The sequence below is a fragment of the Acomys minous genome (assembly GCF_964271855.1).
Source record: "Acomys minous genome assembly, chromosome: 11".
Lineage (NCBI taxonomy): Eukaryota > Metazoa > Chordata > Mammalia > Rodentia > Muridae > Acomys > Acomys minous.
Window position 1 is genome coordinate 105,304,896 of NC_140492.1, and position 14,049 is coordinate 105,318,944.

The 14,049-nt window shown below is 39.3% G+C and overlaps 1 protein-coding gene across 5 annotated transcripts in view; it reads right to left on the bottom strand.

The window, feature by feature from the left end:
* The window catches only part of IPO11 (importin 11), a 165,747-nt gene that overhangs the window by 111,722 nt on the left and 39,976 nt on the right, over nt 1-14,049 (bottom strand). For all 5 annotated transcript variants that reach the window (XM_084801016.1, XM_084801019.1, XM_084801015.1 and 2 more), the window contains exons 6-12: nt 13,198-13,330; nt 11,215-11,273; nt 9,326-9,374; nt 7,926-7,996; nt 4,211-4,403; nt 3,200-3,352; nt 976-1,019 (exon numbers count right to left, since the gene is read on the bottom strand). In XM_084801016.1, the coding sequence (XP_084657142.1) occupies nt 976-1,019; nt 3,200-3,352; nt 4,211-4,403; nt 7,926-7,996; nt 9,326-9,374; nt 11,215-11,273; nt 13,198-13,330 (702 nt within the window). The remainder of the gene's footprint in view (nt 1-975; nt 1,020-3,199; nt 3,353-4,210; nt 4,404-7,925; nt 7,997-9,325; nt 9,375-11,214; nt 11,274-13,197; nt 13,331-14,049) is intronic.

Sequence of the window (14,049 nt, forward strand, 5' to 3'; positions counted from 1 at the left end):
AAAGCCAGCCTGGTTACATAGTGAGTTACACACCAGCCAAGACTGCATAGTGAGACCTTGTCTCTAAATAAACAAAACAGAAACAAAAGCAAACAAACAAAAATGGCCATGTATGTGATGGCACATGTTTTTAATCACAGTAGGTGGGAGAGACAGGCATACCTCTTCAAGTTCAAGGCTAGCTTGTTCTACACTGTGAAACCCAGTCTTAACACTGCACCCTCCTCTAAACAACAACAGAAAACAAAAAAATGAGCACGTTGTGTAAAAAAAAAAAAAATTAGCAAAGAACAGCTCAATAAGCTCATTTTACAAATATTCCAAAAAACTATATCTTTTACTTATCAATAAATGTGTTTTAAAAGTATCCTGTAACTGAAAGCAATAGGCTGACACTCAGTGGTAAGAGTAATATAGCTTATTGCTATATTAGTGCATAAAACTGTGAACAATAAAAATAACTTTATTTTAAAAGTAAGATCAAGGTGAGTGGTTGTGGTTCAGGCTTTTAATCCCAGCTCTCGGGAGGCAGAGGCAGGTGGATCTCTGTAAGCTTGAGGCCAGCCTGGTCTACAGAGCGAGTCCTAGGATAGCCAAGGCTACACAGAGAAACCCTGACTTAAAAAAGCAAACCAAATAAATAAACAAACAAACAAACAAACAAACAAAGCTCCAGTAAGTATCAAAAAGAACGTTATCAAGAAGAAATGTAAAGGGGTTCATTCTAGTATGAAAGGGCAGGTTTCATTTAAATAGTATCTAGTTGTACAATGATAATCATTTCTCAGGCAAGTTAATTAACAAAAAAAATAAGTCTACCAGCCCCATCTTGATAAAAAGAAAAGTTCACACTAAAATCAATAATTTAATTAACTTGCTGTGGATTACTTTTGCAATTACAAGCAGTTACCGCTGTCTACCTCAACATGTGGACTCCTGGGTGGCCTCCAGAGCTTGCCTTCCACTGATACTCACCCTCAAACTGTACTTCCAAGAGTCTCCTCCTGTTTCTTCCACTGCTGCAATTAAGAAGACGACAAATGACGCTCTGAAGAAATACCGAAGTGATGCTTCCAAAAGTGTAACATCTATGTGCCTTGTCTGAGACCTCACACTAGGTGCATGTCCTTGAGAGTAGATTACATAGACTCCTCCTTCTCCCTCCAATCACACTGGGTGCTTTAAAATCTCCATGAAGTGCTCATTAAATTCCTTATGAGCACTCTTAACTTTCCAGGGGAGAACATTATAAGTGGAGGAAAGCTCAAACTTTCTGCCCTTCTCAGTTATATGACAATACACAATACAGTATTATAACAATCCGAGAATCATTTTAATGCCTGCAGTAATGATCCTCAAGTAAAATCTTGTCATACTTCACATAAATTTTCTTTGTATATTTAAAGTTCAAGTAAAGTATTTTAGAACAAAAAACAAAAACAAACAAAAAACACCTCCCGCAAAAAACAGACAAACAAATATACAGACAGATAGACAAAGCCCTAAGGATTAATTGTTCAAAGTTTATTCACACACTCTGAAATTATACACTAGGAAAAAATGAGATTCTAGTTAGGGGGAGAAAGATGCACTATACAATGTAATGCTCCATTTTCTAAATAGCTTAAAGTAACTCCCAAATAATATAGAGAGGACAAATGTCCTCAAACGTAAAAGCCATCTTACAATGCTGAGGCAGCGTGTCTAACTATCTAAGGGTATCTAGCCAAAGTAGTAGAAAGCGGCTAAAATGGTCTATGTCTTAGTGCAGCCAAAGGGATTCACACAGAGGCACTGAAATGTGTGTATACACAACAGCTTGGAGTCCAGGGTAGCTTGGTATCAGGCACTTTCTTTAATGACTGCCCACCTTATACAGTGAAGCAGAACTCACCGGGCCCAGAGCTCCCCATTTAGGCTAGGCTAGTTAGCAAGTTTGCTCCAGGGTCTCTGCATTCTGGACTCTAGCATTCCAGGTAGGCCACTATGCCCAAGTGGTTTCCACATGCGTTCGAAGTATCCCAGCTCTGGCCCCCACACTCCCAGTGGTAAACACTTTACTCAGTGAGCTATCTCTGCAGCCCCACACAAATATTTTATTAGACACAGGTCTCTTTTCACTAACAAGGACCTTGGCAGACTTTTGCTACTCATATATCGACTACAAAATTCAGACAGAATTGTTAAGGAATACACAGACAAAAGAAAGTAGCAAGCAATTTAACAATTAAAAAAAAATTCTCAGGAACATGCAAGATGGATAAGAGGGCAACAGTGCTTATCGCCAAGCTTGAGAACAGAGTTCCATCCCTGAGACCTAGAGTGTGAAAGAAAGGACCTGTAACCGTGCAGGCATGTGTATACATACACACTAATAAATAAAATGTAAATTAAAAATAGGCTTGTGGTGGAAGACATGCTTGGTATTTGTGAGGCCCTGAGTTCAATCCAAAGCACCTATGTTTTCACACAAAAATTAATATACAAGTATACAGCCACAGACTAGAAATTGACCTGATAAGAGTTAAGTAGTTAAACTTACGTTTTCATCCTAAACTACATAAGGATAGCTATTATTTTTTCCCTTTTTTGTTTTGTTTGGTTTGGTTTGGTTTTTGAGACAGGGTTTCTTAGTGTAGCCTTGGCTGTGCTGGAACTCACTTTGTAGGCTAGGCTGGCTTCAAAAGCAGAGATCCAACTGCCTCTGCCTCCCAAATGGTGGGACTAAAGGCATGTGTTACCATACCCAGGTAAGCATAGCTAAAAATTTTAAAGGTCTCTGAACAAATTGAGAAGTAGAAGATAAGCTACTTGTTCAGACGGGTGAAAGAGGGAAAGCCAAGTGTATAGCAGCACACACCAATCAACTCCAGCACTGAAGCTCCAAACTGAATTTTAAAAGTCAAATCACAGCTGGGGCTAGTGATGCATGCACTTGGGAACTGGGGCAGGTGAACAGCCAGAGCTACACAGTGACACCCTGTCTCAAAAAGAGAGACAGAGAGAAAGAGACAGGAAAGAGGAAGAAGAAGAGGAGGAGGAAGAGGTGGGGAAGAAGCAGGAGAAAGAAGAAAAAATAAGTCAAGATTAGGTCAAAAATGCTATATTAAAACTACAGTGTTTTGTCCCTATCACTCCAACACATATTTGTTTATGAACGAGAGACGAGGCATGTGAAAACTGAAAAGCTAATTCTTACTAAAGCCTTCTGGATCTTCCTCCCACATGGCCAGTTCTTCTTCAGTTAATAAAAAGTAATGGGAGACTAATCGTCGACATATCTCTGTCAGTGTGGGATACGTGAAGAATGCCATCTTAATTTTATGAGCTTCAAGTGTTTCAGGGCTGCTGTCTAGAAAAATAAAATGTCCCAGTTACGAGTACAGCCATTCTCTCTAAGCTGCATCATACAGCTGAAATGAAAAGTACATTTTCAGAAGAAAGATATCCATGGGTCTGACGCTCCGCATTTATTTGGAACACATTTTAAAGGTGTTCTTCCCCTTGTTTGCAATGTATCGGATCAGCGCATCTTAACCACGCCAGCTTACACATGACTGCTGTCCCTCCCCTATCCTTCCTCCTCATTACAAGACTTCCTTATTGGTCCTGACACCCACATATAAAAGCATTCCAAATAACACAGCATACAGTGCAGCAACTCCCCCTTATAAAAAGTCAGAGAAACTTTTATTCTTTAAATCTCAAGTACAGACCTGTAGTAGCTACTGTGGGATATAATTCTTAAAGTGTGTAAGTTTCAAATCATCTACTGTACTACAAGACAGCTCAGTAAACATAAATGACTCAGCTTTTAAGATTGATTGATTGATTGATTTGATGTATATGAACGCTCTTGTTTTCTTTTTTAATATATTTTATTAATTTAGTCATATTACATCTCAATTGTTAGAACGCTCTGTTCTCATGCACACCAGAAGAGGGAATCAGATTCCATTACAGATGGTTTTGAGACTATGTGGTTGTTGGGAACTGAACTCAGGACCTCTGCAAGAGCAGTCAGAGGTCTCTACAACCCCACGACTTAGCTTTTTAAAAGCCAATATTCACAAACTAAATTGTAAACCTTTTCTCATTCCACATACCAGCAAGTTTGTTTTTCAAACTAAAATAAATTTCAAGAAAATTGTATCAAAATAGTAATTACATCACACTTGTTTTTAAAATTTAAAAGATAGCGGAATATTACCTTCAAAATTTTTGGATGGCTTATAAGCATAATTTTTGACAATCATCTTAATAAGATTCATACACTGGACAATGAATCGCTCAAATGTAACGCCTTCACCAACTTCAGTAAAAACATAGCTTACAGAAAATTCCAGTGACCTCTGAATTAGAGGAGTGAATGAAATGGGGTGCTGATCCAAGAAGTCCAAGAGCTATAAAGAAAAAAGTTTGAAAGGTATTTTATACAAAATCTTTACAGGATATATTACTCCAACTATAAACTTACTAATAAATGTTTAGCTAGTTGTAAACCTTCAGTGGAACTCCATGCATAACCAGTTTCACATACAATATAACCTTCTTGGAATATATCATAAATCACAGATTTTCCCCAAACTATACCTCATAAAAGAATATTCTAGCATTTCTTTTTTAAAGATTTTTAAATTTTTATTTTCTGTGTATGGGTATTTTGTCTGCCTGCACAGATATGTGCACAACATGTATACATGGTGAGATGGATCCCCTGGAACTGTAGGCGCAGATAATTGTGAGCTGCTATGTCGTGCTGGGAACTGAGCCCAGGTTCTCGAGAGGAGCAGTCAGTGTCTTCTTAACTGCTGAGCAATCTGTTCAGCCTATAATTTTCTAGTATTTCTAATGCAGGGGCCAAAAAGATCCCATCATAGTTAACTTGGCAACTATAAGTAAATATATATCATTAAGTATATAATGCAGGCTTTTTAAAAGAACAATAAAAGGAAATCATTAAAAATTAAGACTGCCTTTCCTATGAACCATATTTTGATATAACAAATATGTGCTAAGAGAAGTATCCTCTTTACAGAAGCATTACAGCTAAGGAATGAGGTGACAGAATTAGGATGCTCTCACTGTGTAAGTTCTGGGAAATAGTGTCCAGACAAGGGTCACCAGCAGCTGTTCACAGGGAGAGTAGGAAGGCTGCCCCAGAGCTGTAAGCGTTACTCACCAATCCAACCATGCACACAGACAGCCAGATGCTGCCTTCCTGATATCAGACACAGGCACCCTCAAGGAAGGAGTCTCACCATAGCCTCTCCTGCTGCAAGTGACCTGAATACGACCAAGTGTATATCTAACTACAGATGTGTAGGAGATACGCAGAAGAGGAATGCAAAGAGGGAAAAACATGTTAAATAAATGACACGTGGGGATACAAGTGTCGATGCTAGAGGAGGGGCTGGCAAAAGCAAAGCAGGTCAAAGTGCTCGCTACCAAACCTGAGTTCAGTCTACACAAAATCAACACAGTATCAAAAGGGAACCAACTTCTTAGTCATCTACTGACCTCCTCATGACCCATGGCATGCTGGTACCTGTCAGCCCCCACATCAAATAAATAAATGGATTTTAAAAAAAAGAAGCTACATGAAAGTAATTGTTATTTCAACAAGTAGCAAGGGGCAAAAAAGGTCCCCAGGGTGGTGGTGCACACCTGTAGGCCTGGCACCTGGGAAGCAGAGGCAAGAAGGTCAGAGATTCGTGATTCTCCTTAGCTAAATAGCAACTTCAAAACCACACAGGACCACATGAAACCCCATTGTCCTGGAGGCAAGGAGGAATGGGTGGAGGAGAGGCTGCCTACCTGATATTATGGGAATCTTATCTAGGATTTGCTTTAAGATAATCAACAGAAGTAAGGAGAAGAAGAGCATGAAAGAGGACAGACAGAAGAACACCTTTAATCTCAGTAGAGGCACTGGGCAGAGTTCAAGGCCAGCCGGGACAATGGCAAGTTCCAGGCCAGCAAAGAGTACATAGTGAGACCCTTCCTCCAAAAAAAAAAAAAAAAAAAAAAGGATTGACTATGACTACGTATTGACAGTTGCTGAAGGTGACTCTCATGGGGACTCTGAGGACTCAGCTATTCAGTTCTATTTGGGCCAGTGTTTGAACTGTTGCAATTTTTAAAGTTTTAGTAAGTTTGGAACTTATTAGCATAAATTTCCTAAGTTAAGTTATTGTTGTCAACATGTTCTAAAAAGTGGAGTAAGTTACAGAGCTAAGAGAACTTTTAAGAAACCGGCTAGGAATCAATGTGGCTTCTAAGACTGACTGAGTACATAATGCTGGCTCTGTGTGCAGGGCCGGCTGATGAGTGAGCACCCACAGCTCTTCAGCAGCCTTTCTCTCCTCACTGCAGTCAGTCAGTGACGACCACTGCCTGGCCCTGTTGTCCTTAGGAATTACAAAGTATGACATCATATCACTCCTCTTTCAGCATCTCCTGGAATCTCCCTCAGCAGCTGGCTGTATGCTAGCAGAGAAGCAGGCAGGTGTCGGTGACATGCACTGCCCCTATGACTGCACTCCATCGTCCTCTCAGTCGGCTTATGTTAAGAATCTAAGTCAAGGGGCTGGAGAGATGGCTCAGTGGTTAAGAGCACTGCCTGCTCTTCCAAAGGACCCGGGTTCAATTCCCAGCACCCACGTGGCAGCTCACAACTGTCTGTAACTCCAAGATCTGACACCCTCACACCAACACAGATAAATTAAAATTAAATAAAACATTAAAAAAAATATTCTAAGTCAAGCTTGGGCATCTGTTTAATCCCAGCACTTGGGAAGCAGAGGCAAGCAGATCTCTGAGTTTGAGGCCAGCCTCTGTGATTTTGAGGCCAGCCAGGCCTTCGACATAGTGGGTTCTAGGATTGCCGGAGCTACACAAAGACCCTGTCTCAAACTATATAACTAAGTAAATAAATATAATAAGTCAGGTTTATATTGGATTCTTAAGGGTTAAATTGATTTCATTTATGGCTGATGCTACCTAGAATGTTAGACATGAAGACAGCTGACATTCAAATCTAACCCGAATACTAAAGCATCAGTAAAAAGAAAAACAGATATTCCAACCACCTACAAGTTCCTATTTTATGTATGCAAAGTCTCCTATCAGGCATTCCTAAGTGATACCATACAAGTCTTTTTATTTTTTCTAGTTCTCCAAATCCCAATTTTCATATAATATACTATAAAGCTTAACTTTACCAGCCATTTATATGCATCGCCTAGTACAGTACAACTGTAAACTCCATTCAAAAGAAGTGGCAGTTGTGATGCTAATCTTATTCATTCTGAGAATACTGTCACATTACAGCTGCATCTGATTACTTCTGGCTGAACTGCTTTTTTCCTCTTTTTTTTCTGCTTTCTCTAGTAAATATAAGAATAATAAACTTTAGAAAAATAAACTTTTCTCATATTAAATATGGTTCATATTCTTTTCCCCGTGCTGATAACATAACCAAAGGCTTAGTGCATACTAGGAAAGCCGTCAATCACCAGATAACAAGCTATACTTGATTTTTTACAGCAAGATGACTTATGACATTCAACATGTAATTTAATTACTATACATATTCTTAAAGTTTAAAGATACAAGGGTGATTTTCAGCTTTCTAATGAAGACTCAAAACCTAAGTTTCCTTTCATTAAAGCAAAAACTATTACAAATACATTTCCCTAGCCAGGGAGTGTTGGTACATGCCTTTAATCCCAGCACTTGGGAGGCAGAGGCAGGTGGATCTCCGTGAGTTCAAGGCCAGTCCGGACTAGAGAGCAAGTTCCAGGACAGGCAGAGATGTTACACGAGAAACCCTGTCTTGAAAAACCAACCAAACAAACAAACAAATACATTTCCTTTCTAATTGTGAAAAAACATATGTGCCAGAAAAAATGAAAACCACTTACCACTTTCGTAAAAAGAATGATGGTCTTTTCCAGTCTGTCTCGACACACATTGTCTGTACCTAGACTTCTGCCTATTAAGAATACAATCAAGTCTTTAAAAGTCTGTAAATTCACACAAAAAGATCAAAACTTTAACAAAATCAGGCATTTTTCATAAGAAATTAATGATTGAAACATCAGTAATAGGATTTGTTCCTAGTAAAACAGAGTAATCATCAAAGTTACAATGAACAAAACTAAACCTAAAATATAAAGTGAATACATTTTTAAATAAAGTGATAACAATTTTAGCAACAAATTATAAATCAAATTTTAAAAAGCTAAATCAGCTATATTTGAAGCATCTTTCAAAACAAGCACCCACAGAATAAAGCATTCATTATAATTTTGACATACTTTACAAGTTTATTCTAAAAACTCCTCTACTTAATTTTGTACATTCATAAAAATGTCTTTCAGTCTGTCAATTCCTTTGTTCTCTCATCACTCTGCCTTGAAATATTTCTCTTTCAACTAACTTCTACTAGCCTCTTGGTGATACCAGAGCAAAGTTACCTGTTCTTAAAAATTAGCTACATGATACAAGAAAATGCCTGGCAATGGGTTCAATTAAGTATTTTCTAAATTAAAAATAACCGGAATAAAGTAATCAACAATCTCTACAAATGAGACTAAGATTCAGATAGCAAGTGTCTTAATACACTCATTGTATATGCACATGCACACTTGCACATACACATATATACATACACACACAAAAGTGCATCCTGAACAAAGGTATTCACAATCACATATAAGGAAGGGACAAGAAAACGTCACCAATAAAAGTACAACACACATATATTTTCTTTGTGGGGCATAAGATTACAAAAAAATTACATAAAGTATAATTTAAGGACATCAATATCATAGTGATATATAAACCATACTAAAAGAGACAATCTATAGGAATCTAAACAGCATTTGGCACATAGTATTCACTTAACGATTTCTTTAAAAAAAAATTGCCAAATAGCCATGCCTAGGGTAGCAGTATTAGATAAAGGAAGGACTGAACAGACAACACAGAGTTTTAGAAAAGGGTTCCCCCGTTCAGGTTAGGACAGTACATGGAGGCAAAACTAAGCTTCTGATCTAGCCTCTGATCTAGTTACCAAACCCTAAGACACTAATTCTAGCCACATACAGATCTGTCCACCTACTGAGCCGTAACTCAGACTGGCCAATGGGAAACAGACAAATCACTGTGTCCAGACTTGTATGTACACAGTAGAAGCTGCTGATAAATTAGAAGTAAGTCACTAATCTACATTAGTCCTCATTAATCGGAGCTACCAATGAATAATGGATAAATGGTAATGAATGAAGTTTTACAGTCAAACTGCAAAGGAAGTACTTACTGCACTCCAGAAACTGTTTTAGACGTTCAAATATTCCATGTAAAAAACCCTAAGAAAGAATATATTTTTAAATGTCTCTATATTCTGTTATCAACATACCTTTATGCTTTCTGTCAAGGATGCTAAAGCATCTAGGGCAGTTTTTACAAAGTACCTGAGCGAGCTAGCTGCGGCCCCCATGCCTAGAAGCCCGCCACGCCAGACACTGAAGAGGAGTGGCGGTGAAGAGAACTCAAGGCTTAGCTATGAATGCCAGGCAGGCGCGACATCACCAAGCTACGTCCCTGCCCCTTTCTGTTTTGAGACATGGTCTGACCAAGTTATCCAATCTGACCTCAAATTTGCAGTCTTCCATCAGAACATACCAAGAAATTGATATTACAGGTGTGCATCACGCTCAACAACAAGTCATTATCATAGGCAAATCTTCACCAAGAATATAACAGGTAACCTCTTCAATATGCTTTATGAGACCCTAAGGCCCAATTAAGCTTAGCACTGCTTCCCTCAACTCTGTGCAGCCACCACAACAAAATCCCCACAGAACATGTCAAATGAGCTAAGCTCATCATAAAAAAACAATTTATATTTAAGTAGAAATCACATAGCTATATAATTTTGCACAGAAGAAAAAAATAGATGACTACATATCAACAGCAAATATATACTACAACTTCGGGGTCTGAATAAAAATGGCCCCAACAGTCCCACTGGTTCAGTTGTCAGAAATGTTTGGGAAAGATCAGAAGGTCTGGCCTTGGAGGAGTGTCATCGGGTGTGAGCTCTGAAGGATTCAAAAGTCCATGCCAGGCCCAGGCACCTCTCTCTCAACTGCTGCCTGTCAGTCAGGCCCTAAGCTCTCAGCTACTGCTGCTCTGACACTGTGCCTGCCTGGCTGCCTCCATGCTTCCTGCTGCAGAGATCACAGACCTGCCCTCTGATACTGTAACAAGCCCCAGTTCAATGTCTTCTGGATAAGCGGCCTTGACCATGGTGTCTCTGCACAGCAATACACAGTAACTGAGACAACAACCTCTATGGGCTTATAAAAGGCCGTTTACACACACAGTTTTGGGTTGTGACAGTTTGAGAATGGTCCTCATGGCAAATATATTTAAATGCTTGGTACTCAGTGGAACTGTTAGTGAAAGATTAGGCAGGGTGCTCTTGTTGGAAGAGGAGTGTCACTGGGGACCAAAGGACCTGTCGCATTCCCAGTGTCCTTCTCTGCTCCCTGCAGATCCAGATGTGAACTCTAAGCTGCTACTGTCAACATGCCTTGCTTCATCATGGACTCTAACCTTCCAAGACACCATAAGTCAAATTAAGCATTTTCTTTAATATGTTGCTTTGGACAAGGTGTTTGATCACAGCAACAGAACAGTAACTAACACAGGGGTTTTCATATTACAGTGCCAGGCGTCTAACACAGGGCCTATAAATGTAAAGGGCAAGTACCTTTTAACTATATCTAAAGCTGTTTTTACTCATCAAACTTCTGATAAAGATCAAGTATCACTGATAGGAAGACAGAAATGTTAGATTTTTAAATATCAAAGGCTTAACTGACTGTTAGAATGTACCAATAAATATTATAAAAGCACTCAAATTCACAGCTCATTTCACCTTAAATTGAAATTAACAACGCCAATGTAATTGACATTGAAAAATATCCTAGCCACTCCCCGCCTTTACGTAGCAGCGACTGTGATATGTGAAAGCAGACAGATATAACACTCAGAGGATGGCAAGAACCACAGCCCCGCCAGATGGCCGCCTGACTACAGGCTGTTCCCAGTCGGTGCCAGATTAAGACTCTGCCGTAAGACAGTCAGAAAACACCTAACACTTTCCAAGGGTCGCTTGTCATGGTCCTTCCTGCTTCTTACCATCACCTCCATGTTCTTATGCGGTTCCACAAATCCATTCACCGTTAACTTACGCAGCACTGAAAAAGCAAGGAAAGTTTGATCTGAACAGCAGTTCTTCATACTTTATTCTATTACAATCATAATTATTATAAATCTGAATAACAAAACATAACCAAGCTCAAAGATATTTGTCATCTCACTTAGTAGATTAAGACAAGTAGCCCCTGGTTCTTTGGGTAAGTACACAGCCTAGCTCTTCTGAACAAAATACGCAATGTTTGTTCTCACATATAGCTATAATAGACATAACTTAGTTCAAAATTGCAGGTAATTCATTCTTAGAAATTTAAGATACAACTAAAAATTTCAACTTTAGGCTATACGAAACTTAGTGTGTTTCCTAAAACCAATGGAAAACTAAACTCTTTCCACATCTGGAATAGACTAGAATGCTCAATTTTAAGTTCCCAATTATGGGAACTAGAAACCTTGCGCAGAGACAATTACAGCAATGGATTTCGAGTCAGAGCTAGGTTTAAATTCTTTCTCCAGTACCTATAACTGTATTACTTAGGGCAATTTTTCTATATCCAATTTCCTCATCACAATGTGGCTACTGGGAGGAATGGGAGGATAGAAGGGATGGGATAACAATTGAGATGTAATGTGAATAAATTAATAAAATATATTTAAAAAAAAAAAGAAAAAGAAGATGTGGCTACTGACATCTGACTTCATAGTTATGATAACATGGAACAACATGGAAGAAGAGGGTGGAACCCAGGGCCTCTTGAATCCCAAGCAACACACTCATACTGGGCCTCATCCCAGTCCAAAACAAAATTTCAAGTCACTTTATTAAATAAGCATTGCTATCTATATTACTATAGAATTATTAGATGATGTTCATAAGTCCAAAGACCATATATTAAAATTAAATTTAGGCTGGATGTGGTAGTGTATATCTTTAATCTGGGAACTCAGGAAGCAGGAGGTCAGATCTCTGATTTCAAGGCCAGCCTGGGCCACCTGTACACTGAGCTCCTGGTCTACCTGAGTTTAAAAAACAAAGCAAAACATTAAGCTCAGAATGTGACTATCTATAACCCAACTTCTTAAAATGTGGGCAGCCCTTTAAAATCATTCATACTTCTGTTCACAAACCTCACCAGGATGGGCTCACGTCTGGGGATTGAGCATACACAGCCTAGTCAATTGGTGTAAGTGATGCTCTATGAGTGGGCCAAGAGTGCACAGTAAGAGTTCAAGGTATAAGGCTGGGCATGATTAAAGAGCTTGTAAATAAAACTGGGATGAATGCAAACTGGGGGTTCAGAAAGAGAAAAACAAGTTCTATGACTTTGTTTCGTTTTTCAAAACAAGAACCACAGTCTTAGGCAGCAGAAGTGGTTTCAGGAAGAGGCCTGGGAGGGAGTGGTGATAACCAGACAAATGTGTGGGTGAGAAGGCGAAAGAACAGCAGGCTTTTCTCAGTAAGATAAGGAACTTGGTTCAGGAAAGGCATAAGGGAAACGATGCTACAAGAAAGCTCACAAGCACATCATAGGAAAGCATAGGCCGGAAGAGCAGCCCTAGTGCCATCTCCCAAATCCCAGGCAAGCCTGAGGCACAAACATGAAAGATCAATTGTAAAGAAAAAAGACTTGAAAGACACCATTCAACCAAGCATGTAGGACTGGAACTGTAACAGGACAACGATAGGAGTAGGCCCCGAATGAGGGACGCAAGGGACAGCAGAGGCATCTGAGAAGCGTGCTCAGGGGCCTGAACCCACAGCAACTCACAGCTCACCCACCTGAAATGACGTGGCATTTTGACAAGTTTCTTACAACAGAAGGAAAGCTCTGTAGCTCTTGTCTGACAGAGAAATCAACCCATTTTCTAAAGTGCAACAGAGAAACAAAACCTGTCTAGAGCAACTACTTGGCAACTGTGGTGCAGCACGGCACTTCAAGATGAGCAGGTCAAGTTTAACAGTACCTTTTAACGACAGTAGTGTTCGCTCTAGTGAACTCAGAACTGCAGCTTCACTGCCAGAAGAAACCTGCTGCAGGAATGTGTCTGTATGATGATTCCACAGAGAGCAGGCAAAATTATAAATTCCAGAAGCTAACTGTAAGAAAAAGCACCATATGTGTACATGTTACATATCTCAATAATAAATTACAACTACAAAGCAATACATTGTGGTCTTATAATGAAAAACACATCTTCGGTAAGATATGAGGGAAGTAAAAAGGTATGGTGATGCTTCAAAGAGTCTTAGCTACAATACACAGTAAACATTATAATGTGCACTGGCTATTGCTTTAAACACCCAGAACATACCTACAGAATTAGTCTCTTAAATCAACATTCATCCCAATGATACCTATATGTGCAATTTTATGTTAAGGTTTTGCTTTTCCTTTGCATTCACTAATGGGTTAAAAGCTCATTTTTAAAAACAGTCACTCGTGGGCCATTACTCGGTGTGTCACACATACTGATATGCTAAACTATACATAAAGTTAGTTAGACTTTCGGTGTTCCTCCTCTATTTTTATGCATGGTGCTAAAGTATTTAAAGCTAGAAATATACAAGTCACATTGCCGTTCAGACTACATTCCTAGCCTGTATCAGTGTTTAAAAACTGACCGATGGGCTGGCGAATGGTACATTTATACAGCACTTGCCTACTGCCCGTTGTGCTTGGGAAATGGTGCCTACCCTTGGCACAGAAAGGAAGGAGAGGGGCAGAAGCATACACCAGGACGCCTGTGCTCAGATTACAGTATGCTGCTGGCTCTTAGTGTGAGGCTTTGCAGCACAAACTACTGCTACCTTCAATT